Source organism: Diceros bicornis, chromosome 2 (assembly GCF_020826845.1).
Source record: "Diceros bicornis minor isolate mBicDic1 chromosome 2, mDicBic1.mat.cur, whole genome shotgun sequence".
Taxonomy (NCBI): Eukaryota; Metazoa; Chordata; class Mammalia; order Perissodactyla; family Rhinocerotidae; genus Diceros; species Diceros bicornis.
In genome coordinates, this window is record NC_080741.1 from 50,161,717 (window position 1) to 50,184,052 (window position 22,336).

At 44.5% G+C, this 22,336-nt stretch overlaps 1 protein-coding gene across 1 annotated transcript in view; it reads right to left on the bottom strand.

The window, feature by feature from the left end:
• Positions 1–3,029: 3,029 nt before the first annotated feature.
• SLC25A20 (solute carrier family 25 member 20) overlaps positions 3,030–22,336 on the bottom strand; it is a 30,460-nt gene continuing 11,153 nt past the window's right edge. The window contains exons 4-9 of the mRNA XM_058557861.1: positions 19,429–19,519; positions 6,451–6,568; positions 5,664–5,736; positions 5,182–5,291; positions 4,299–4,423; positions 3,030–3,886 (exon numbers count right to left, since the gene is read on the bottom strand). Of these exons, the coding sequence (XP_058413844.1) occupies positions 3,824–3,886; positions 4,299–4,423; positions 5,182–5,291; positions 5,664–5,736; positions 6,451–6,568; positions 19,429–19,519 (580 nt within the window). The 3' untranslated portion in view covers positions 3,030–3,823. The remainder of the gene's footprint in view (positions 3,887–4,298; positions 4,424–5,181; positions 5,292–5,663; positions 5,737–6,450; positions 6,569–19,428; positions 19,520–22,336) is intronic.

Here is a 22,336-nt window from a genome sequence, read left to right on the forward strand (position 1 = left end):
GGCAGGAGAGATTAGAGAAGTGGGCTATGTTTTCTCTGCCCTCACCCAAGCTGTTCTTCACCTTCCATAATCCCTCTCCCATGAGGCTACTGCCTTTGGTCCAAGAGGTTTGGTCTATTTTAACAAGTATCCATACTCCAGGGAGCAGTTAATTCCCGGGCCACCTGTTTCTGCACCTGTGAGCCACCCCCCTCCCCAGGACATTGTGTCCTGAGAAAGTGTCAGTCTGTGCAGTGGACCCAGGGTCTACCTCTGAGACACCTTAGGGCAAGGACAGAACCTGGGAAGCAAGGGAGAGCCCGGCTGGAGAGCCACAGGCCTGCATGCTGACGAGAGCAGAGCAAGCAGAAAAGGGAGCCCTCAGAGAGCACCTAGCCCTGGGGCCTTCCCAGTGCCTGTTGGGACTCTGTGTGCCACCCCTGGCCTAACTCACAGGCCAGTTGCCTGGGCTTTGACCCTGCAATACAGACAGGCTTCTTGGAGCTTGGGTCAAGCAGCCCCGGGACAGCCTCTGACAGCATCACAAGCCTTTCCTTAGGCCTGTGGACACCAAGACACCACTCTATTACCAACTTGCCAATGATTTTGGCAGATCAGTTTACCCTGTCTGAGCCTTGGTTTCTACATCTGAAAGTGGGGGTAAAAATCCCTACCCATTAAACACTGAGTTACATGGGGATAAAGAAATGAGAATGAACCCATGAAAAAGTTAAAGGCATAGGGGGTTCCAGCCTCAAAAGAACTGTGAAGAAAGAACTGTGGGTAGAAATGGTATGACCTTACAGCAGAAATGGTGCTACTATTGCTTCTAATACGCTGCTGTTGCAACAACCTGCCTTCTGTCCCTCACCTTTGACCCAGTTATACTCTTCTTTGTGCCTGGGTGAGGCTGTTATCACCACTGGTTGCTTTAACAATCACTGTCTGGGGCCGGCCCCGCGGCTTAGCGGTTAAGTGCGCACGCTCCGCTGGTGGCCCGGGTTCGGATCCCGGGCACGCACCGACGCACCACTTCTCCGGCCATGCTGAGGCCGCGTCCCACATACAACAACTAGAAGGATGTGCAGCTATGACATACAACTATCTACTGGGGCTTTTGGGGGGGAAAATAAATAAATAAATAAAATTTAAAAAAAAACAAAACAATCACTGTCTGGCTTCTACTTAAAGCTGTCTGTGACAGAGAAATTGCTAGGGAGGACTCCAATCTCTCTCCCACCCTTACCCCATCAGGGAGAGAAGAGATATATCAGGAACAGGTGGCATTTCAAAGTGCATCATAAAAAGGAAGTACCAGCCAGGAGGGAGTTACTCACCATCTGTTCTGCTCCCTTCACAAATATGCCTCCAGGGGCTTCCCTATTTAACTTAACAACCATTGAACACCCAAAGGAGTAAAAGAATCTGCATCACTAACATCAGGGAACCAAAACATTCCATTTTAAAATGGAAGCTGTTTCAAAGGGGAAATTATCCAGAAGCACAGACTGTAAAAGTGCTCCTGAGCCATGGGAATGGCTGGCATTTGGCTGGAATGCAAATGCACTCATGGGGCCTGCAGGCAAAGGCAAGGTTTTAGGACTATCTCAAGGACTGGGTATGCCAAGAACAGCTTCAAGAGATACGTATGTGGCCTTCTTCAAATCAGTGAGAGATTTAACAAAGACATCTTGTAGCATGAGAGGGGAGCAGGCGTAACACTGAATTAATCTTCGCAGGCAGAGAGCACACAATTTTCTTTTCTTTTTTTTTTATATAACTTTTTATTTATTTATTTTTTTCCCCCCGAAGCCCCAGTAAATAGTTGTATGTCATAGTTGCACAGCCTTCTAGTTGCTGTATGTGGGACGCGGGCTCAGCATGGCCGGAGAAGCGGTGCATCGGTGCACGCCCGGGATCCGAACCCGGGCCGCCAGCAGCGGAGCGCGCGCACTTAACCGCTAAGCCACGGGGCCGGCCCCCACACAATTTTCATCTCTCAAAAAATATTATTTTGGGGGCCGAACCAGTGGCACAGTGGTTAAGTTCTCGTGTCGGGGTTTGTGGTTAAGATTCTGGGCACGGATCTATACACAAGATTGTCAAGCCATGCTGTGGCAGTGTCCCACATACAAAATAGAGGAGGATTGGCACAGATGTTAGCCCAGGGACAAATCTTCCTCAAGCAAAAAGAGGAAAACTGGCAACACATGTTGGCTTTGGGCCAATCTTCCTCACCCCAAAAAAACAATGTTATTTTTTTACTTGGCCATAATTCCTATCTTTCCATGAATAAAGCCTCCTTCCTCAAACCCTGAAATCTTAAGCTTCCTGCCAGGTTGGCCACACTCAATCCCAGATGGGAGTGGGTCCCTCCCCCACTCACGCATTTACACAGAATGATGATTCTCAAGCCAAAGTCCAAGGGTCTCTGTGCAGCTGCAGCAAGGTGGAAGTGCTAGCAGGGCTGTAACTGTGACTGCCAGATGAGACAATGCCAGAGAAGCCCAGTTCCGATAGACTCGCCCTCGACAGACTAGCCTGTGACTCTCCAACTCTCTCACTTCCTCTGGCTGCACCTGGGCACCATCAACAGCCTGATTAGTAAAGCTAGGCTGGTGACATCAGATCACACAGTGACCCCAAAGCCCATATGAAAACTCAGGATTGCTTTTGGCCTTTTAGAACAATTAACTCTCCCTCTGTTAGTTCAGACACCCACATGGCTGAGAGCAGAGAGGTGAAAGAATGAAGGGATGGCCTGCAGGCTGGGCCTTGGGGGAGCCTGCATGCCAGGATTGCACTGAGGGCTGTGGAAACAGTTACCAATCAAGTCACCCCGCCCCACCCCCCACTGCCTCAAGCAGCTAGGGCTAGGGCAGTCAGGGAAGGCTGCATTGGCCAAAACTTCCTCCTTTCTCCTGCTGGAGCCCTTGCCTGAAGCAACCAGGGAAGGATACTGGATGCCTCCACCAAGGCCACAGACTGCCTGCTGAAATGACCCAGAAAGAAAAAAATGACCCCAAAAGAAAAAAATTTCACACAATGCAAAAATTAGAAACAATATTTATTGTTTCCTACTAAAATAGGGTGCTCTCACGAGAATAAAGAGTATGCAAAAAGAGCCTTCCTACACCCTGGGCTTTCTCACTTATCCCCCAGCATGCTGGGACTGTCAGTCGATATCAAAACTTTCCTCACTGTGTAGGAGGGAAAGCTCTCCATCTACTCCTGGGAAATTAGGCTACTCTAGTTTTAATTTTGATTACTTGCATGCAGAAAGAAAAATCAACCCAATTGTTAACAGGCTATCTGCCCCTAGGCACATTTGCTCAGTCTACTTGGACAGACAGACATGGGCCTCAAGTCCACATCCTCATGTGCAGGCCTGGATTAGATAGTACCCTGGAAATCTGGTGGGTATTCCTGGCTAGGGATCGAAGAAGACCCCAGCTCCTGGTCAGCTGGTTCAAAACATGCATAGCGCCTCCAGTGAGAGGCTGAGAGTCCCTCTCTCGTGAGTATTTTGGGTGTAGTAGGGCCAGTAGTCAAGCAGTAGACAGCACTATGGCCACACGTTGTATCTGGTCTAGAAGCTACTTACTCCATCTCCAAATCCTCTTGACATCCTTTAAATTGACAAGAGTGAATTCAATTTTCAAAATGGCACACCAAGCTACACCAGGTAGAGGATGTCATTAAGGCAACGGTCCCAACAAGTCCACACACAGAGCTCTGATCCCACAATCCCCCTCCCCTCACCCTTCAGGACGGCCTAGTTCTGCCCACTGCTCTTCCTCGGTGACAGCTTCCAGTATCCAGAAACCTTGAGCAGCCTTCAGCCTCACAAGTTGGGGGTGGCCCAATTAAGAAACTTCATGGCAACTTCAAAGCCAAGGAAACAGGCCTGAGAAGGGGTTGGAAGAAAAAAGCCAGCAGGAGTTGTGACAATTCACAGAGACCCAGCACCATGCTTAGCTGGCCCTGTCAGGACCAGAATCCCTCCCTAACCTCACTCCCACCCCAGCTCAAGGAATCAAGCTGTGCTTTCTCATTCCCAAGAGGGGAAGAAAATGCATGTTCTGTAAGTGCCCGCTTCTGATAGCCAAGTCAGGAAATGAAAGCCCCTCACCTCAGAGAATCCCAAAGGAAATCTTCCTGACAGCTTCAGGAAAGGGAGCAAACAAGGAGGCTCTGACTGAGGGTGGAGTTTGGGGAAAACTGAATCCCCAATCCAATCCCAGGAGCAAGCAGAAGTCAACCCACCTGCACCCTATTCTGAGCCCAAAGGGAAAGCACAGCCCCTGCCAGCCACTCACCGCGTTGGCTGGGAAGGCTCGGATCATCACTGCATTGAACCCCTTGTACAAGGATGTGACTCCTTCATCCCGGATCAGCTCCCTCAGCACATCTCTGAAACCGTTAGGATATTTTCCAGGAGGTGCTGTGGGGAGAACTCAACTGTTAAAGCATCAGGAAGCTTCCTGCCTGAACATGGTGACCCACATGGGGACAATCTTGTAGTCAAGTCTTCCTACAGGGTCACAGTACCAGGGAGAGGACACCTTGCAGGTCATCTTGGACCAGTCCACAGACAACACAGTTCACCTTGGGACAAACAGACACAAATGCCTGGATTGCTGGTGCTGAGGGAGTGGAGAAGAGGAATGAAGAATGAAACAGTCCTTCTGCTCTTGTGGGGGAACAAGAACAGATTTGACTTCTTAGCTCACTTATTTTGTGTTCTGGCCAAGATAAAAATGAATCTAGGGTTCCGAGGGGGCCGGCCTGGTGGCGTAGCCGTTAAGTGCACGCACTCCACTGCGGTGGGCCAGGGTTCGCAGGTTCAGATCCTGGCGTGCACCAATGCACCACTTGTCAAGCCATGCTGTGGCAGCGTCCCATATAAAGTAGAGGAAGATGGGCATGGATGTTAGCCCAGGGCCAATCTTGCTCAGCAAAAAGAGGAGGATTGGTGACGGATGTTAGCTCTAGGCTAATCTTCCTTACAAAAAAAACAAAACAAAAAATGAATCTAGGGTTCCTAGAACACCAAGGACTGCAAGGGAGAATGCTGGTCAGACAGATGTGGGTGCTGTGGTGGAGGGTGAGTATCCCTAGGGCCTTAAGAGCTCTGCTCCCCAGGGGCAGCCAGTTCTGGGACCCACTCCACCTCCATCTACCCCACTATGCTCCACTCACCAGTCTGGAAGCGAGACTTGAGCACGTCTGGGGGGATTGCCACAGCCCAGTTGAAGATCCCTGCAATGCCTCCAGCCACTAGGATCCGAGGCACACTGAGCTCATTGACACTGCAGAATACCAGCCACAGCCCCAGTTAGACAAATGCTGTGAGAGTGGCACTCAGACCATCCCTCCTGTGGCAGACAGGGAAGTTACAGAGAGAAAGAAATTGGCTGGAGAGAGGAGGAGGTCCAAGGCCAGGCTCCTGAGACATGGCAGCTGCCACTCCTTGGAGGAGGTGTCACGCACTTGTTTCAGATACTTGCTCCATTGGGTGAGGCACAGAGTAAGAGGTATTAGCTGAGCCTCAGCAACAACAAGAGGAAAGTGGACATGGAGCCAGAAGCAAGTCCCACTTCTGCCTTCAGACTCACTCACAGGAAAGGACAACCTACCCATGACTGGGCAAAGTGGCTTCTAAGTTCTTCTATTCTCCTCACCTCTTTCCCTCCGGAGTAAAGATATTTTTCAGCCACTCATATGTCATGAAATACATTCCACTGGCTGGAACGTCTGTTAATGGCAAGAAAGAGGTGAATGAAATCATCTAAAATCCTCACAGATTTCTTCAACTTAGAAGAGCCAAGGTTGGCACTGCACCCTTCAAGGTTTCCTAAGAAGTTCCTCAGCAGCACTTCCTATTTGCAATGATCACTTTGCAGCAATCAGATGCTACTCTGAGTCAAGGACTGGTATGAGTGAGTACATGACATCACTCATCTTCAAAGTCCCCTCTGAGTGGTCCCTACCGATATGCCCACTCCAAACAGTTATAAACACAGCTAGCATCTGGCCTTCCTCCAAGCTGCCATTTCAGGACAAGAGTGGGGCTGTCTCTGCCTCTCCTACTGCCACCCCAGCAGGACATGCCTCTCAAAACCAGGGAGAACCCCTCTGTTCCTAAGTCACTCTTTCTTCCCACTCATCCCTTCAGCCATGATTTCTATCTACTTGCCACTCTATTCCAAGTGCCACTGTCATGATTTCCACCCCTGAAGGCAAGCCTCCTAGAAGGATCGAAGTCCCCCATCCTCATTTGTGTCCACACTGGCTAGAAGTGAGACTGCCTGAAACCAGGACACACACTGCCAGCCTTGTTAGAGCTGTGCATGTATGATGCCAAGGCTAATCTGGCGATCCAGGCAAGACTCTCCATAGCAGATCCACCTCAGGAGAGAACCACCCCCAACCAAGGTGACCTCAGGTGGAGGTGATCTCAAAGGTTACCTCGCATGAGGGTGAGCACAGTCCCCTTATAGATGCCTCGAATCCCAGACTCCTGGTACACCTTCTTTGCACAGTCCAAGGCACCAGTGTACTTGGTTTCCCCTGAGGAAGCCTGAATCTGAGAGGGAGGGGAGAATCATCAAGTCAGCAATAGTAACATGAAAGTCAACAGCCTCAGTAGGTTACTGAAGATTACAAAGGGAATGTGGAAGTGGTCATTATGCATTAGACCAATGGAAGACTTCACCGTCAAATTGGTTAAGTATTTGGAACATGCAATATTCGTGGAAGTTGCTAGATGAATAATACACACACACTGACTAGAAAAAAAATCAACAGAAGAGCTGAAAAATAAGTTGAGTAAATCTCCCAAATACAAGAGCATTCCCAATAAAGCTAGTTGGAAGGTCTAGAAAGGAGGAGACAAACACTTCAGTCATTCACTTATTCTTTCAAAAAATATCCACTGAGCACCAACTCCATTCCAACCCCTAACTGATCAGAAGCTTGGTTAAGAAAAGGCAAACAGGAAATTGCATTCAGAGCTCTAAGTGCCTTGATAGAGGTCCTGTGCAGAGCCAGGGAAGGGCCAAGGAGAGGCCCCCATCCCAGCCTCAGGGCTCTAGGGCCTAAGAGCCAAGAGCCTGAGGGCAGACAGGGGTAATCTCAGAAAAGATTTGAAAGAAAGATAGTCCCATGCAGAAGCTACAGCAAGTAGAGAGCCAAGAGGAATCAGAACACACAGGGGCATCAAGCAAAGAGTAATTAAAGCTGGAAAGAGAATTCAGCTTTAAGAGTTCCAAGGAGAAACATTTACAAAATATATAAGTCCAATAATTTTCTTATGTACCAGCAATAACCAGTTGAAAAATAATGTAAAAGAATCTCATTCAAAATAGCAATAAAAGGGGCCGCCCCGGTGAAGAGGTTGGATTCGTGCATTCTGCTTTGGCGGCCCAGGATTCACCAGTTCGGATCCTGGGCGGGGACCTAGTGACTGCTCCTCAAGCCACCCTGAGGTGGCGTCCCATATAGAAGAGCTACAACTCTACAACTATGATACACAACTATGTACTGGGGCTTTGGGGAGAAAAAAGAAAAAAGAGGAAGATTGGCAACAGATGTTAGCGCATGGCCAATCTTCCTCAAAAAAAAGAAAAAAGCAATAAAATATATGTGCATCAAGCAATAGGATATGCATAAATAAAACTCCAAAACATCTCCAAGGGACACAAAACAAGAGGTGAATAAAGAGAAAGTCATAATTCTGGTTGGGAAAAGTTCTCAATCGGAAAGACATAACTTTTCTAAAAATAATAAATTTAAGACAATGTCAATAGAGTATCAATGGGTTTTTTTTATATAACTTCCCCAAATGATCCAGACACATGTGAACCTGGTGGGTCTGAGAAACAGCATGGAATCCCAGGAAACTAGAAGACGTTGGAGCTGACTCACAGTGATCTAGAGGGCCACTGAAGATTGACCATGGGATTGACATATTAACAGAATCCTCTCATTGTTATGCACTGTATAGACTGTCAGCAGGGAAACAAGTAAGGAGGCCCTCACAGTCATCCAGGCCAGTGATGAAGATGACTTGGAGCAATGTGGCTGTAATGGAGGTGACTGAGAAGGGATGAATTTGGGATACATTGAAAGCTAGCTTAACTGTTCAACAGATGGAACAGGTACGGTGAAAGAAAGAGAGAAATCTAAGAGGACTCCTGGGTTTAAGGGCTGAACAACTAGAAGGATGGTGCTGCCACCAACTGAGTTGCAGAAGGTTGTGGGTGGAGCAGGTATTGGGGAAGACCAGGAGTTCAATTTTGTACTCAGTGACTTTGAGGTGCCTATTAGCAGCCAAATGGAAATGTTGGATAAACTAGTCTGGCATTCAGGAAAAGTCTGAGTTGGAGACATAAATTGGAGAATCATCAGCATATAAATGGTGTCTAAAAGTGATGAGACAAGGAAATCATCAAGGAAATGAGTGTAATAGGACTGAGCCCTGTACACATGAATATTAAAAGATTGAGAAGATGATGATTAATCAATAAAGGAGACAGAGAATAAGCAGCCAAGTAGGTAGGAGGTAAATCAGGAGAGAAGCCAAGTGAAGAGAGTTCTTCAAGGAAGAGGAGAGGATCAGCTGAGTCAAATTCTATTGATGGATCAAGAAAGATGAGGACCAATAACTGAACACTGGACTTAGTGTAAAGGTCATCACTGGTAACCTTGACAAAAGTACTTATGTTGGAGTTGTGAGGCAAGAGCCAGACTGAAGTGGATTTAACAATTAGAGAAGATGAACTAGAAACAGTGAGTAGAAGACAAAAACAAAAAGAAAAACCTTTTTCAAAGAGATTTGATGTAAAGGAGAGCAAAGATATGAAGCATAGAAATTGATGTGGGAAGTAGAATAGAAAGAAGTGTTTTTTGTTTTTTGTTTTTGTGAGGAAGATTAGCCCTGAGCTAACATCTGTTGCCAATCCTCCTCTTTTTGCTGAGGAAGATTGGCCCTCGGCTAACATCTGTGCCCATCTTCCTCTACTTTACATGGGATGCCACCACAGCATGGCTTGATAAGCAGTGCGTAGGTCGACGCCCGGGATCAGAACCTGCAAACCCCAGGCCACCGAAGAAGCAGAAGGGGTGAACTCAACCACTACACCACCAGGCCAGCCCCAAGAGAAGTTTGTATTTTTAAGGTGAAAAATATAAGCATGTTTATGCTTTTATTGCTGATGAGAACAATCCAGTGAAGAGCAAAAACTGATGTTGAAGGAGAGAGAGAGAAGAACTGTTGAAGTGAGGTCTGTGGATGGGTACACAATTGGGGGGGGAGGTCAAGCAGAAGTATGGGCCATCCTTGGTGGAAATAAGCTGGGCAGCCATGGCTGTAGCAGCAGGTGCTGGTGGGTGGGTGGAGGTGGCAGAGGGCATCTAGTGAAGTCCTCTTCTGGTGGTTTTTCTCAATGAACTGGGAAGCCAGGTCATCTACTGAGAGGGTGGGGATTTGAGAGGAGAGATACAAAGTAGTCACCCAGCAGAACGGAGGAGTCTGAGAGAAGAGTATGGCTAGAGAATGTCTCATCTAGGAGCAGAAAAGGCCTTCAGTCATAAAAGAGAAGGAAGAAGCCATGAGCGAAAAGATTGATGGTCAAGGCTACTGAAAACGAACATCTCCTTAGTCAAAATCACTATACAGACTTCTGCTTCCAGAAGTACTTTTCCCTATTCCTCCTGCTAAGTACAACAAAAACCTTAGATGTTATTTTTAAAACAAACATAAGAAGACTCTGAAAGTTTGGAGAGAAGAAGACAGATTGGCTAGGGATCTTGGGTGTTGAAGAATGACATGTGGTGAGTTCCTTGGATTTTCTTTTTGATACATCTCAGACTTGGAGCTGAAGATGGTGGCAATCCAGGAATGACAACAGGCACAGACAAAAAGAAGCCCCAACAAAAGTCCACAATCTCTAAGCAAAGGACCAGGAAAGGGACAGCCTAGAAAGATAGAAAACCTTTAGACGATAAACACTCTACTCTAGCTAAACACCATAGAAAAAACTGTGGCCTCAGCCCCATCCACGCCAGTAAAGACCAAGTGGAGAGCCTAGACTCCTACCCTTGCAGGGCTGTAATGACACACCCAACATGCTGCCAGGGTAGAGTCAGAAAAGGCCAAGTAGGGAAGTAGGACTTTCATCTCTGATAGCCAGTAACCAGTGCCCTCCTATCCTGTGGTGTCACTGGAAACACTGGAACTCCCACACCCACCCAGCGGTAAAAAGAAGTGCCCCATCCTCAGGTGTCAACAGAGACTGAGTGAGGAACCTAGACTTCTACCTCCACCTGGCAGTAACAAGGGAGCCTCCCTCCCTTCCCTGCTGGAGTGGTGTCAGAGAAAGCCAGCTAAAACAGAAAGTTTAAATAAGATCCAGAGTCTCCACATAATACACAAGTATCCAGGTTTCCATTGAAAATCACTCATCACACCCCAAACCAGGAAGATCTCAAACTGAAAGAAAAAAGACAAGCAAGAGATGCCCACACCAAGACAACAGAGATGTCAGAATCATCTGACAAAGATTTTTACAGAAGCCATGGTAAAAATCCTTTAATGAGCAATTATAAATATGCTTGAAACAGATGATAAAATAGAAAGCCACAGCAAAGAAAGTCTCAGCACAGAAATATAAAAAGTCTCTTCCATGTCTTAGAAGGTGTAAGAAAGAATCAAACGGAAATTTTAGAATTGAAAAATACAACTGAAATAAAAAGCCCAGTGGATGGCTTACTCAACAGAAGAATAGAGGGAATAGAGGAAAAAAATCAGTGAACTAGAATATAGAAAAATGGAAAATATCCAATCTGAACAACTGAAAGAAAACAGACTGAAATGAATTGAACAGAACCTCGAGGACCTGTTGGACTATAACAAAAAATCTAATATTTGTGTCCTAGGAGTCCCAGAAGGAGAGAAGAAAAGAGGGAGGGACTGAAAAGGTACTCAAAGAAAAAATTGCTAAAAACTTCCCATATTTGGCAAAACATAAACATATAGATTCAAGAAGCTGAATGAACATTAAACAGAATAAACCCAAATAAATCCATGCAAAGGCACATCACAAATGAACTTCTGAAAACTAAAGACAAAGAAAAAAATCTTAAGAGCAGCCAGAGAAAAATGCCATTTTACCTACAGGACAAAACCAATTAGAATGATAGCAGAAACCAGGGAGGGTAAAAGGAAGTAGCATAGGATCTTTCAGGTGCTGAAAGAAAAGAACTGTCCACCCAGAATCCTATGTCCAGCGAAAATATTCTTCAGGAATAAAGGGGAAATCAGGCATTCTTAGATGAAGGAAAACTAAGAGAATTTGTCACCAACTGATCTATCCCAAAAGAATGGCTAAAAGAAGTTCTCTAAACAGAAAGGAAACAATAAAAGAAGGAGCCCTGAAACATCAAGAAAGAAGAAAGAACACAGTAAGCAAAAATATGGTATATTATATAATGATAATATAAAAGACATTACATATAGTGATAAAAGGGCCAATCCACCAAGAAGATATAGCAATCCTAACGTGTATGCATGAAACAAAAAAGCTGCAAACTATGTGAAGCACAACTGATAGAACTGAAAGGAGAAACAGACAGACCCACAATTACAGTTGGAGATTTCAAATCCCTCTATCAACAATTGGTAGAACTAGACAGAAAATCAGCAAGGATAGAGAAGAACTCAACAATACCATCAACCAACAGGATCTAATTAACATTCATAGAACACTCTACCAAACAACAGAAGAATACACATTCTTTTCAAGTGCCCCTGGAAAACAGACCAAGACAGACCATATCCAGGGCCACAAAACAAACCTCAAGAAATTTAAAAGAATTTAAATCATGTTCTCATTTAAATCAGAGTTATGTTCTCTGATCACAATAAAATCAAACTAGAAATTAATAATCTCCAACACCTGGAAACTAAACAACATTCTTCTAAATAATTCATGGGTCAAAAAGGAAGTTGGAAAACACCCTGAACTGACTGAAAATGAAAATATAAAACGTTGAAGTTCATGGGGTACAGCTAAAGCAGTGCTGAGAGGAAGCTTTATAGCACTGACTGCATACATTAGAAGAGGAAAAGCCTCAAATCAATAATCTAAGCTCTCACCTCAAAAGAAAAGAAAACTCGGGCCGGCCCCGTGGCTTAGCAGTTAAGTGTGCGCACACTGTTGCTGGCGGACCGGGTTCGGATCCCGGGCGCGCACTGACGCACCACTTCTCCGGCCATGCTGAGGCCAAGTCCCACATACAGCAATTAGAAGGATGTGCAACTATGACATACAACTATCTACTGGGGCTTTGGGGGGAAAAATAAATAAATTAAAAAATAATAATAATAAAATAAAATTAAAAAAAAGAAAAGAAAACTAAACCCAAAGCACGCAAAAACGGAAGGAAATAGGGGCTGGCCCCATGGCTTAGTGGTTAAGTGCACGTGTTCCGCTACTGGTGGCCCAGGTTCAGATCCTGGGCACGCACTGACGCACCGCTTCTCCAGCCATGCTGAGGCCGCGTCCCACATACAGCAACTAGAAGGATATGCAACTATGACATACAACTATCTACTGGGGCTTTGGGGAAAAAAAAGGAGGAGGATTGACAATAGATGTTAGCTCAGAGCTGGTCTTCCTCAGCAAAAAAAAGAGGAGGATTAACATGGATGTTAGCTCAGGGCTGACCTTCCTCACAAAAAAAAAAAAAAAAAGGAAGGAAATAATAAAAACACAAGCAAAAACCAATGAAACTGAAAACAGAAAAACAATAGAGAAAATCAATGAAACAAAGAGCTGTTTTTTTGAAAAGATCAATAAAGTTGATATACCTCTGGTGAGGCTGACAGAGAAAAAAAAAGTTACAAATTACTAATACCAGGAACAAAACAGAAGCTATTACCACAGACCCTGCAGACATCAAAAGGATAACAAGGAAATACTACAAACACTCTAGACACACAAATCAAACAACTTAGATCAAAAAACAAAAACACAAACTACCAGAATTTTCCCAATATGAAATAAGCAATTTGAATAGCCCTGTGACTATTAAGAAAATTGAATTCATAATTTTAAAACTCCTCCCAAAAAATCTCCAAGCCTAGATGGTTTCACTGTAAAATTCTACCAAACATTTAAAGAAGAATTAACACCAATTCTACACAATCTGTCTCTGAAAACAGGGAGGAGGGAACACTTGCCGATTCATTTTATGGAGCTAGTATTATCCTGATATCAAAATCAAAGACAGTACAGAAAAAAAAAAAAAAAAGACAGACTAATATCTCTCATGACCATAGATGCAAAAATCCTTAACAAAATATAAGCAAATAGAATTCAGCAATATATAAAAAGTATTATACATCATGACCAAGTTGGGGGGTTTGTTGCAGCAATGTAAGCTTAGTTCAACATTCAAAAATCAATCAATGTAATCCACCATATTAAAAAGTTAAATTCACATGATCATATATCAATCAATGCAGAAAAAGTATTTGACAAAAGTCAATACCCATTCACAATAAAACTTCCAGAAAAAGGGGGAACAGGGGCCGGCCTGGTGGTGTAGTGGTTAGGTTCGCACACTCTGCTTCAGCGGCCCAGGGTTTGCGGGTTCGGATCCTGGGTATGGACCTACACACTGCTCATCAAGCCATGCTGTGGCGGTGTCCCACATATAAAATAGAGGAGGACTGGCACAGATGTTAGCTCAGGGCCAATCTCCCTCACCAAAAAAAAAAAGAGGAACAGAAGGTAACTTCCTTAACTTGATAAAGAGCATCTACATGGGCCAGCCCCGTGGCGTAGTGGTTAAGTGCGTGCGCTCCACTGCTGGCGGCCCGGGGTTCGGATCCCGGGTGTGCACCAACGCACTGCTTGTCAGGCCATGCTGTGGCGGCGTCCCACATAAAGTGGAGGAAGATGGGCATGGACGTTAGCTCAGGGCCAGTCTTCCTCAGCAAAAAGAGGAGGATTGGGGGGCTGGCCTGGTGGCGCAAGTGGTTTAAGTGCGCGCCCTCAGCTGCGGCAGCCCAGGGTTCCCTGGTTCGGATCCCTGGCGTGCATCGATGCGCTGCGTGTCAGGCCATGCTGTGGCGGCGTCCCACATAAAGTGGAGGAAGATGGGCACGGATGTTAGCCCAGGGCCAGTCTTCCTCAGCAAAAAGAAGAGGATTGGCAGATGTTAGCTCAGGGCTGATCTTCCTCACAAAAAAAAAAGTTTAAAAAAAAAAAAAAAGAGGAGGATTGGCATGGATGTTAGCTCAGGGCTGATCTTCCTCACAAAAAAAAAAAAATCTACAAAAAACCCTACATTTAACATTATATTTAACAGTGAAATGGTGAATACTTTCGCATAAGATTGGGAACAAGGCAAAATGTCCACTCTCACTACTCTTATTCGACATAGTACTGGAAGTTCTAGCCAGTGAAATAAGGAAATAAAAGGCAAACAGAGGGGTTGGCCTCGTGGCCTAGCAGTTAAGTGCACGCGCTCCGCTGCTGGCGGCCTGGGTTTGGATCCCGGGCGCACATTGAGGCACTGCTTGTCAAGCCATGCTGTGGTGGCGTCCCATATAAAGTGGAGAAAGATGGGCATGGATATTAGCCCAGGGCCAGTCTTCCCCAGCAAAAAGAGGAGGATTGGCATGGATGTTAGCTCAGGGCTGATCTTCCTCACCAAAAAAAAAAAAAAAAGGCAAACAGATCAGAAATGAAGAAATAAAACTGACCCTATTTGCAAATTACATGATTGTCTATGTAGGAAATCCCAAGGAATCTTAAAAAAAAAAAAAAAAATCCTAGAATTAATAAGGAAGTCCAGGAAGGTCAGAGAATGCAAGTTTACCATACAAAAATCAACTGTGTTTCTATAAACTATCAGTGAACATGTAGACAAAGTTAAAATTACAATATCATTCACAATGCCATTTTACAAGGTCAAAGAGAGAAGCACTTAAGTGTAAATAAAGAAAACATGGACAGGGCTTAATGCTGAAAACTACACAATGATGATGAAAGAAATTAAAGTTCTAAATAAATGGAGAGACATACTATACCCATGAATTGGAAGACTCAAAATAGTAAGTGCCAATTCTGCCCAAATTGACCTATAGGTTTAACATAATTCCTATCAATATCTCAGCAAGGGGAGGCTGGCCCTGTGGCGTAGTGGTTAAGTTCGGCATGCTCTGCTTCAGGGCCTGGGGTTCACGGGTTCAGATCCCAGGCATGGACATACACCACTCGTTAGCCATGCTGTGGCGGTGACCCACATATCAAGTAGGGGAAATTGGCACAGATGTTAGCTCAGAGCTAATCTTCTGTAAGCAAAAAAAAAAAAAAGTGGAAGATTGGCAACATATGTTAGCTCAGGGCAAATCTTCCTCAGCAAAAAAAGAAAAAAATCTTAGCAAGATTTATCTCATTTTCTAAATTATCCTAAAATTTACATGGAAATACAAAGGAATTAGAATAGCTAGAACATTTTTTTAAAAAGAATAAAGTGGGGGGCCGGCCCGGTGGCGCAAGCGGTTAAGTGCGCGCGCTCCGCTGCGGCGGCCCGGGGTTTGCTGGTTCGGATCCCGGGCGCGCACCGACGCACTGCTTGGTAAGCCATGCTGTGGCGGCGTCCCATATAAAGTGGAGGAAGATGGGCACCGATGTTAGCCCAGGGCCGTCTTCCTCAGCAAAAAAAAAGAGGAGGATTGGCGGTTGTTAGCTCAGGGCTGATCTCCTCACAAAAAAAAAAAAAAAAAAAAAAAAAAAAAAGAATAAAGTGGGAGGGATCAGTCTACTCAATTTCAAGACTTAGTATATGGCTATACTAATCAAGATTGTGTAGCATTAGTAGAGGGATAGACATATAGATAAATGGAAAAAAACAGAGAACCCAGAAATAGACCCACACAAATATGCCCAACTGATTTCTAACAAAAGTGCAAACACAATTCAGTGGAAGAAAGATAAGTCTTTTCAACAAATGGTACTGGTGCAATTAGACATCCATAGGCGAAAGAAAAAAAAAGAACTCTGACCTAATTCTCATACATTATACAAAAATTAACTCAAAATGGGGTCACATACTTAAATATAAAACATAAAACTATAAATACAGTAAAACTTTTAGAAAAAATAGGAAAAAAATCTTCAGGATGTTGGGCTAGGTAAAGAGTTCTTAGACCCAACGCCCTAAACACTGAAGGCCCAATCCCTAAAAGAAAAATTAATAAACTGGACTTCATCAAAACTAACAGTGTTTGTGCAAAAGATTCTGTTAAGAGGATGAAAAAATAACTATAGACTGGTAGAAAATATTTTCAAACCACATATCTGACAAAGCACTAGTATCTAGAATAAAAAACTCTCAAAATTCAACAGTAAAAAAACAAATAATCCTATTAGAAAATAGGCAAAAGACATGAACAGACATTTCACCAGACAGGATATACAGATAGCAAATAAGCACATGAAAAAAAGTTCAACATCTTCAGCTATTAGGGAAATACAAGTTAAAACGAGATATCATTACATACCTATCAGAATGGCTAAAATTAAAAATAGTGACAACACCAAATGTTGATAAGGATACAGAGAAACTGGATCATTCATACATTGCTGGTGGGAATGTAAAATGGTATAGCTACTCTAAAAAACATTTTGGCAGTTTCTTTAAAAACTGAACAGGCAACTACCATATGACTCAGCAATTGTACTCCTGGGCATTTATCCCAGACAAATGAAGACTTATTTTCTCAGAAAAATATCTGTGCATGAATGTTTATAGTATCTTTATTCATAACAGCCAAAAACTGGAAACAACCCAGATGTCTTTCAATGGATGGAAAGTTAAACATATTGTGGTACATCCACACTGCGGACTACTAAAAAGGAATGCACTATTCATACATGCAATAATATAAATGAATCCCCAGAAAATTATGTTGAGTTTAAAAAGCCAATCTGAAAAGTTTACATACTGTAGGATTCCATTTATATAACATTTTTGAAGTTTCAAAATTATAGAAATGGAGTACAGATTAGTGTTTGCTTGGATAATTAATGACCAGAGGGGAGAAAGGGAAGTGAATGTGGCTGTAAAAGGCTACAGGAGGAATCCTTGGCATGACCGAAATGTTCTGTATTTTGACTGTATCAATGTCAATATCCTGGTTGTGACATTGTACTATAGTTTTACAAGATGTTACCACTGTGAGAAAACTGGGTAAAGGGTACAAGGGATCTCTCTGTGTTATTTCTTTTTTTTTTAATTTTAATTTAATTTTATTTTTTTCCCCCCAAAGCCCCAGTAGATAGTTGTATGTCATAGTTGCACAGCATTCTAGTTGCTGTATGTGGGACGCGGCCTCATCGCGGCCGAAGAAGCGGTGCGTCGGCGTGCGCCTGGGATCGGGACCCGGGCCGCCAGCAGCGGAGCACGCACACTTAACCGCCAAGCCACGGGCGGCCCATCTGTGTTCTTTCTTTATTTTTTTTCCTTTGTATTATTTCTCACAACCGCATGTGAACCCCTAATTATCTCAAAATTAAAAGTTTAATAAAAAAATACACAAAATTAAATGACAAATGCAAACCATGAAAAAGACTTGCCACATATGATAAGTAATTAATAACCTTAACATGTCCAAAGCTTTTATAAATCAATTAAAAAAAAACCAAAGAACACAAACAGGCATTTCGCAAAGGAAAAATACAAGCAACTAATATTCATCAAAATAATTAACCTCACCAACAATTAAAAGCATGAAGGGGCCGGCCCGCTGGCGCAAGCGGTTAAGTGCGCGTGCTCTGCTGCGGCGGCCCGGGATGGGTTCGCGGGTTCAGATCCCGGGCGGCCCGGGATGGGTTCGCGGGTTCAGATCCCGGGCGTGCACCGTCGCACTGCTTGTCGAGCCATGCTGCGGCGGCATCCCATATAAAGTAGAGGAAGATGGGCACGGATGTTAGCTCAGGGCCAGTCTTCCTCGGAAAAAAAAAAAAAAAGAGGAGGATTGGCATCAGATGTTACCTCAGGGCTGATCTTCCTCACAAAAAAAAATTTTAAAAAATAAATAAAAAATAAAAGCATGAAAAATTAAAACAATGTAGTTTTTTTACCCATCAGACTGGCAGAGACTGTAAATTAGATGCTGCAGAGTCTGCTGGGAAGTGGGGCTCTTGTGTATTATTGAAAGGAATAGAAAGTGACAGGCCTTTATAGGAGGGCCATTCGGTAATATGTGTTAAAAACCTTAAAAAGTATATCCCTTTAAACATACTAATTCCAAGTCTAGACATTTATCCTAAGAAAATAATCAGGTACATATGCAAAAGCTTATTTACAAAGATCTTCCCTATGACGTATAATTTGCCATGCCCCCAGATAAGGGATTATTGGGTAAGTGACAGCCATGTAATGAAATAAGATGCAGAAAATTACGTTTCAGAAAAATAATGACAGAGAAAAATATTATGATATATCAAGGGAAAAAAGTTGGTTATAAAAAACTATTATAATATGTGATTCCAATTTTATTTCAAAAGATAACATTTCTTAATATACACATTTACCAAAAAGACTAGAAGAATTCAGAAACAAAGCATAACATCAGTTACCTCACTGGGGTGGTATCATAAGTAACAAATATATTTTTTCTTTGTGCTTCTCTGTATTATCAAAATTTTCTAGCAAGAATTTGTAAGTTACTTCAGCAATTAGAAGAAAAAAGCAATAACATTTCTTTTTTAAAAGGAGGCCTGGGGCCTGCCTGGTGGCCTAGCGGTTAAGTTTGGGGTGCTCCGCTTTGGCAGCAAGGGTTCAGTTCCCAGGGGCAGACCTACACCGTTCTTCAGTGGCCACGCAGTGGCTGTGACCCACATACAAAATAGAGGAAGACTGGCCACAGATGTTAGCTCAGGACAAATATTCTTCAGCAAAACTTAAAAAAAAAAAAAATCAATCAATCAATCAATCAACAAAGGAGGCCTGTGTGGTAAGGCGGGCAGCCAGTTCACATTCTCAGCCTGAAAACAAGCCGGGCACTGCACATTTGGGCAATCGGTAAAGACATAAGATGTTGGACAGGAGCAGCGTCCCTTCCATCTCTGATGAGACATGACTCACCTTTCGAAGTTCCTGAAGTAGCTACTAATAAGGGTGGATCAGTCTGGGCTGACACGTCACAGCTGTGACATTTTGGTTGGTTTGTTTTACTGTCCTGGTTCTTGATTCTACTACGATTGCTTCCCTGTTCCTGAAAAACTTGAAAGTGTTTTGCATACCTGACCTGAAGCCTTTATGAAGGGTGAAAGGACATAAATATCCACACAAAATTGTATACTGAATGGAGAAAGCTGGCCACCTCCCCTCCAGATCACATCCCCCCATCCAAGATCACATCCTTACCTGTAACAAGCACTTGATCCGTTCTCCAGGGGTCATGATTCCTGTGGTGAATACACCAGATAACATCCCAGCTGCAAATATTTGGGGGTAGCTGTATTGAAAACAAAAACCAGACGCAAGAACCTGTGACTAACCACCCAGGACAGAGGTGATCCCAGCAAAGAGGATGACTTTGTAAGAAAAAATAATTACTTGAACTGGGCAGGAGCCAAGCACAAATAAATCATTTTGCACAAAAGCCAAGTTCTAGGTGTATTCTGATGTCAAATTTCCTAGGGCAGGGGTCTCGGCACCAAGAGAAATAGGAGCTTGGTCATGTGGCACACTTGCACACTCAGATGGCCTCACCCATGGGAGAAGCTTTATAGTAAGACACAGTTTCCTCCCCTGGGCCTGCCATTCACAGTGACTCTGGACAAGTTTCCAGGCCTCTCTGAGTCTTGATTCCCCATCTATAAAATTCAGAGTTATTCTGGAAAAAGCCTCTCACCTAGGATCTGGATCTCAGTCAACCCCAGTTCCCTTCCAATCTCACCTCTTCTGGATCACCAAGGGCCTGAGAACATTTTAAGACGAGATTCAAGCAGGACAGCATCGAAGCCAGAGGGAATGGCTGTGGCTACCTCCACAAGCTGAGGGACAGCCAGGCCAGTTGCAAAGAATGTGCTGTAAAATGCTGAGAAAGACCCAGACAGGGACGGTGCTCAGATAGGCATGATGAGTCCATGGTCCCCCAGAGGCCAGAGATATGGATCCTCACCCTGGCCCCCACAGAATGAGCCACACCGAGTATTTGGAGGAGTCTGAGGCTCCTAGCATCTATAGTCCACAACTGTGCCACCTCTGGCTTCTCCTTTTCTTTCTGGGATTAGCAATACCAGGGTAGTCTGAAGGCAATGGAGCACAAAACTACAATTAGCATTTCAATCGAGTCCCCACAATTTAGGAAACGTTTCCAAAAAACTTCACTTACTTGCCTGAGTCTCAGGCTCCTCCAGAGCCCACGCCTCTGACAGCTGAGGCTTCAGGCTGGTCCCACCCAACAAGGAGCCCAAGATGTGGAGAACAGATATCAAACGGGGATAGGGAGACATCCACTGCAGGTCTTTCCCTCTAGGCAGGGCACCAGTCTCAACAGCCCAGTTTTTGCCATGCACTTACTTCAGGCAGGGCTCACACATCTACCTCTGTCATGCAAGCCCAGCACACAGGCTGACTGCTGAACAGTCAAGAGACTTGCTTTCATGCATAGCCTCCTTCACTGTCTCAGTTCACACTGCTGTCCCCAAGAGGAAACCTCAGCAACTAAACTTCCCCTCATGAGACCAACATGCTCTGTTCTTCCCAAGATGCCCAGACCCTAGGCCACGCACACCTCCATTTCTTGAGACTGTGGACTTTCCTGTGAATGGGGTCTCTGTGTGTGCACAGGGTACCATGTAGACATCCTACGACTGCCTGGCCCATTCTGCCACCCTCCACCCCACCCCAGGGAGGCATCTGCTGGACCTTCCTGGGCTTCCACCCCAAGGCTCTGGTAACGCTCCTTTCCATACTATCCCCAAATACCACTGCAGGGAGGGGAACATGGCAGGGCTGACATTCAGGATTTAGAACATGGCAGGATTATGGGGGTGGGGTCCTGAGTGTTTCAATCTTTGCTCAAGCAGGAAAGGTGTTTCTCTGAGTGTTGATGTGATCATACAGGGAACAAACCACAGGCCAAAGTACTAGCAGTGACCCCACTGGGGATTCTCGTGCACGGCCCTGGTACAGCTGTGAGCTGGCACATGTGCTAAAAGACCAGGTGTTCAGGGCTGGCCCGGTGGCACAAGTGGTTAAGTGCACGCGCTCTGCTGCGGTGGCCGGGGGTTCGCCAGTTTGGATCCCGGGCATGCACCAACGCACCGCTTGGCAAGCCATGCTGTGGCGGCGTCCCATATAAAGTGGAGGAAGATGGGCACGGATGTTAGCCCAGGGCCAGTCTTCCTCAGCAAAAGAAGAGGAGGATTGGCAGATGTTACCACAGGGCTGACCTCCTCAAAAAAAAAAAAAAAGACCAGGTGTTCAGAGAGGACATGTGTCCACAGGACATTCAGACTACCAACAGTCAAATGGGTTCAGAGGGACCCCCCACATACACCCACATTTGGGGCCACCTGTGATTGTATATAGAATCTGGGCACATTCAGAGGGTCACAAGGACTCTAGAAATAGAGTTTCACATTACAAGCATCTCTACTACACATAGACCACTACTCAGCCTGTTGTAGCCTAAAGTAGTGACAGAAAACAACTGCATGGCATCCTGGGCTTCCTCTCTTGAGCTCCTGGAGCCCAAGCCTGGCCAGCCTCTGTGCTGCCTGCAGCCCCTCCCAGGAGTTGTCACCTTGCACAGCTCAGACTGAGGGTACCCTGTCATTCCACTCCGAATTCCCTTGCACCCCAAGAAGCCTGTCTGTTTTCATTAACTACTTTGTAATTTCTGAGCTATAATTCTGACTCATCTGCCTCTTCATACCCAAATCCAACTTTTTAAAGTTTATTAAAAAGAAATACACTAATTTATTTCACTTTAATAGAGAAACCAATACGTGAAATAATTATAATCATGTTATCAAAATGAAGTAAAACAAAAGTTGGAACCTCCCTTTCCCAATCAGGTGATGGACAACAGGGTGCTGCTATCATTACTAAAGCACCAGGTACTGCTCACACATTTTACACACATTTTAGCATTCAAACTTCCCAACAGCCCTGTGGGGTTGGTATTACTAATATCCCCAGTAAGTGATACTACCCCACAGAAGAAATTATGACAACCTGGTAAGGGGGTGGGGAGGGCTTTTCCGAAACCTTTTGGTTCACAGGGCAAAGGAAACTAAAGTACCTCCCTCATGCGGAGCTC